Here is a 2,347-nt window from a genome sequence, read left to right as displayed (position 1 = left end):
CAAAATATATCCATAATATGTAATAATGTAAACAAGATTAGTGTAGTTTAAAAGTATCTTTTATTATTTTCTAAACATATACACTCTCCGTTTCTTTGAATTTGATTCGCGTTTTAGTCAAAAAAAAATATATACACACTCCCCGACTATCTCTCTCTCTCTCATCTCTACAATATCACATGACTTAACAGGAGTTCGATCACAAATCCCTTCTACAATATAGAACATTATAAAAATGACTCCTCAAAAACATTAAAGAAATTTTGGTTGAAAACAAAAAAAAATGCATGAACGTTGTCCCTGGTTATTGGCTATTGCATACGACTAACACTTTTGTTAATGGTTCCATGACACAAATGTTTTATAGTCTCCCAAAAAACAATGTTTTGGTAAAGTAATAAATGAAAATATTTACAAACTCAAAACTAATAAATATCTTGTCCGTAAGTGAAAATGGCAGTCCAAACTCACACGCTTGCTCTGTTTCTATTCCTCTCACTAGTCACTATCTATTTTGTCTGTTTCTCTCTTTCTCAGTCTTTTGGCGTTGTTAGGGAGGCGCGTGAGTCAAACAGAACGCAATGCAAAGTAATGAAAGAGCTAACACAAGTCAGTCCGTACTTCACGACACGCCACAGAATACAATAAGGTTAAAAAAACCCTCGAAACCAGACATAAGCGCCGGTCGTAACAATCCACAACATCGATCAGATTTTCTTTAGATCCATTTCCTAATCCTTTGAAACAACTATAACAATAAGACTACTTAGTAAGCGTCAATTCATTTTGCAAATTAAGAAGTTTTTTTCCCTCAACGGATCATAAGTTATGATTCATAACAATCAATCTCCGTTCTTACATAGCCAAAAAGGACAAATCAAAAAAGAAAACTACTCATATGACTCTAAAAAAAGATATTTGCTAAAAGAAACTCATCTTTTTTTTATGAAAAGAAACTAACGTTACAAAATAATAAACCCTAATAGTTCCGTCGAAAGTGTTCCAAACGGCGGCCGCGTAAGGAAGTCAGCGGAACGGCGCCGTTAATATCCGTCTTCATCGTCTGTTTTACAGCCAAAGTGGCGGCGGCTCGTTGAGATCAATGGTTAAGCCACGTCTAACCGTAGGGGAGGAAGGAGAAGAACTCATTAACTCAAGCACTCGAGGCGACGACGTAGCTGCGGCAGGGGAGGCGGCGAAGTAAAGCGGCGCTTCTGTAGAAGGGGTTCTGTCGTTAAGAACTCCGGTTCGGAGATAGAGTCCGTGGTGGCGGTAGTTGCCGGAGATGTGAAGAGGAGGTGGAGGGGGAGGAGGAGGAGCTGAGAACCAGAGTTGATGGTTGTGGTGGTTTTCCGCGGCGGCGGCGACGGCAGAGGGAGAAGGGATGTGGTTGAGGTCAAGAGAGAGAGGGGAAGGGAAGTTAGTTTTAGCTTTGATTCCACGGAGGAAACGGGCGGCGCCGTCGTAAGCGAGAGCAGCTTCTTCGGGAGTATCGAAAGTGCCTAACCAAACCCTAGTTTTCTTCCACGGATCTCTAATCTCCGCCGCGTAGCGACCCCATGGTCTCTTCCTCACTCCTCGGTAATGCACCTCCCTTGCACAACTTGTGGACGCCATTGTCGTTCTAGAGAGAGTAGAGAAGAGAGAGTTTTTGATTTGTTGACTTGTTTGACTCAAAATGAGAAAGAGAGAGAGAGAGTTTAAAAGAACAAGAGGTGTCTCTGGGGTCCACTTAAGACACCCGTAATCCTCGGCTTGTTTTATCCATCTAGGGTTTTGAAAGAACAAGCACCGTTGATCTCTTTTGCTTGTTTGCCGATGTGACTGGTTATGCTAAAAGATCCTTACACGTGGGTATTCTTACACCAAAGTATAGTGTTCTAATAATTAAATGTACTGAAAATTATGTTATCTGCAAATGAGATCTTTTATAAAGGGATTAGTTTTAACGGCGGACAGTATGTATTAATCGCTTTTTATTTACTTTTTATAAGTTATGTTTAAAAATAAGTTTTTAAGCAAACCATGTTCTAGTTCCGCTCTCAAACAGATTGCATTTAAGATTTGACTGATGAATTTGTCCAGATGCGAAAAATCGTGTTTCCCAATCATCAGCCATGTTAGAATGATATTAGTTGCCTTTACTGATAAATTAACTTACTTTAGAAGCTCATGAACGCATAATTGTTTAAGTGTCATAGTATAAAATGTAAATCATTGCTAACTAAGATAGAAGAGTCTACAACGGGCACAAATCTTATTTAGGGGTAAAATCTTATTATAGAAGATAGTTATAAAAGAAAGTAGAACAAATCTTATTTATGGGTAAAATAATAGAACAAATAAC

The 2,347-nt window shown here is 38.9% G+C and overlaps 1 protein-coding gene across 1 annotated transcript; it reads right to left on the bottom strand.

Moving 5' to 3' along the window:
- Positions 1 to 811: 811 nt before the first annotated feature.
- On the bottom strand, positions 812 to 1,685 carry LOC108858064 (ethylene-responsive transcription factor 12). The gene has a single exon (XM_018632051.2). The coding sequence runs from the start codon at positions 1,615 to 1,617 to the stop codon at positions 1,069 to 1,071; it is 549 nt and encodes a 182-aa protein (XP_018487553.1). The 5' UTR covers positions 1,618 to 1,685; the 3' UTR covers positions 812 to 1,068.
- Positions 1,686 to 2,347: the final 662 nt, after the last annotated feature.

Source organism: Raphanus sativus, chromosome 1 (genome assembly GCF_000801105.2).
Source record: "Raphanus sativus cultivar WK10039 chromosome 1, ASM80110v3, whole genome shotgun sequence".
NCBI classification, from domain to species: domain Eukaryota; kingdom Viridiplantae; phylum Streptophyta; class Magnoliopsida; order Brassicales; family Brassicaceae; genus Raphanus; species Raphanus sativus.
The sequence above is the reverse complement of the archived record's forward strand: the minus strand, read 5'-3'. Positions and strand labels throughout refer to the sequence as shown.

What these genes read in the sequence shown, in the direction of transcription:
- LOC108858064 (XM_018632051.2), bottom strand. Translation starts at nt 1,617, where the DNA reads ATGGCGTCCACAAGTTGTGCAAGGGAGGTGCATTACCGAGGAGTGAGG.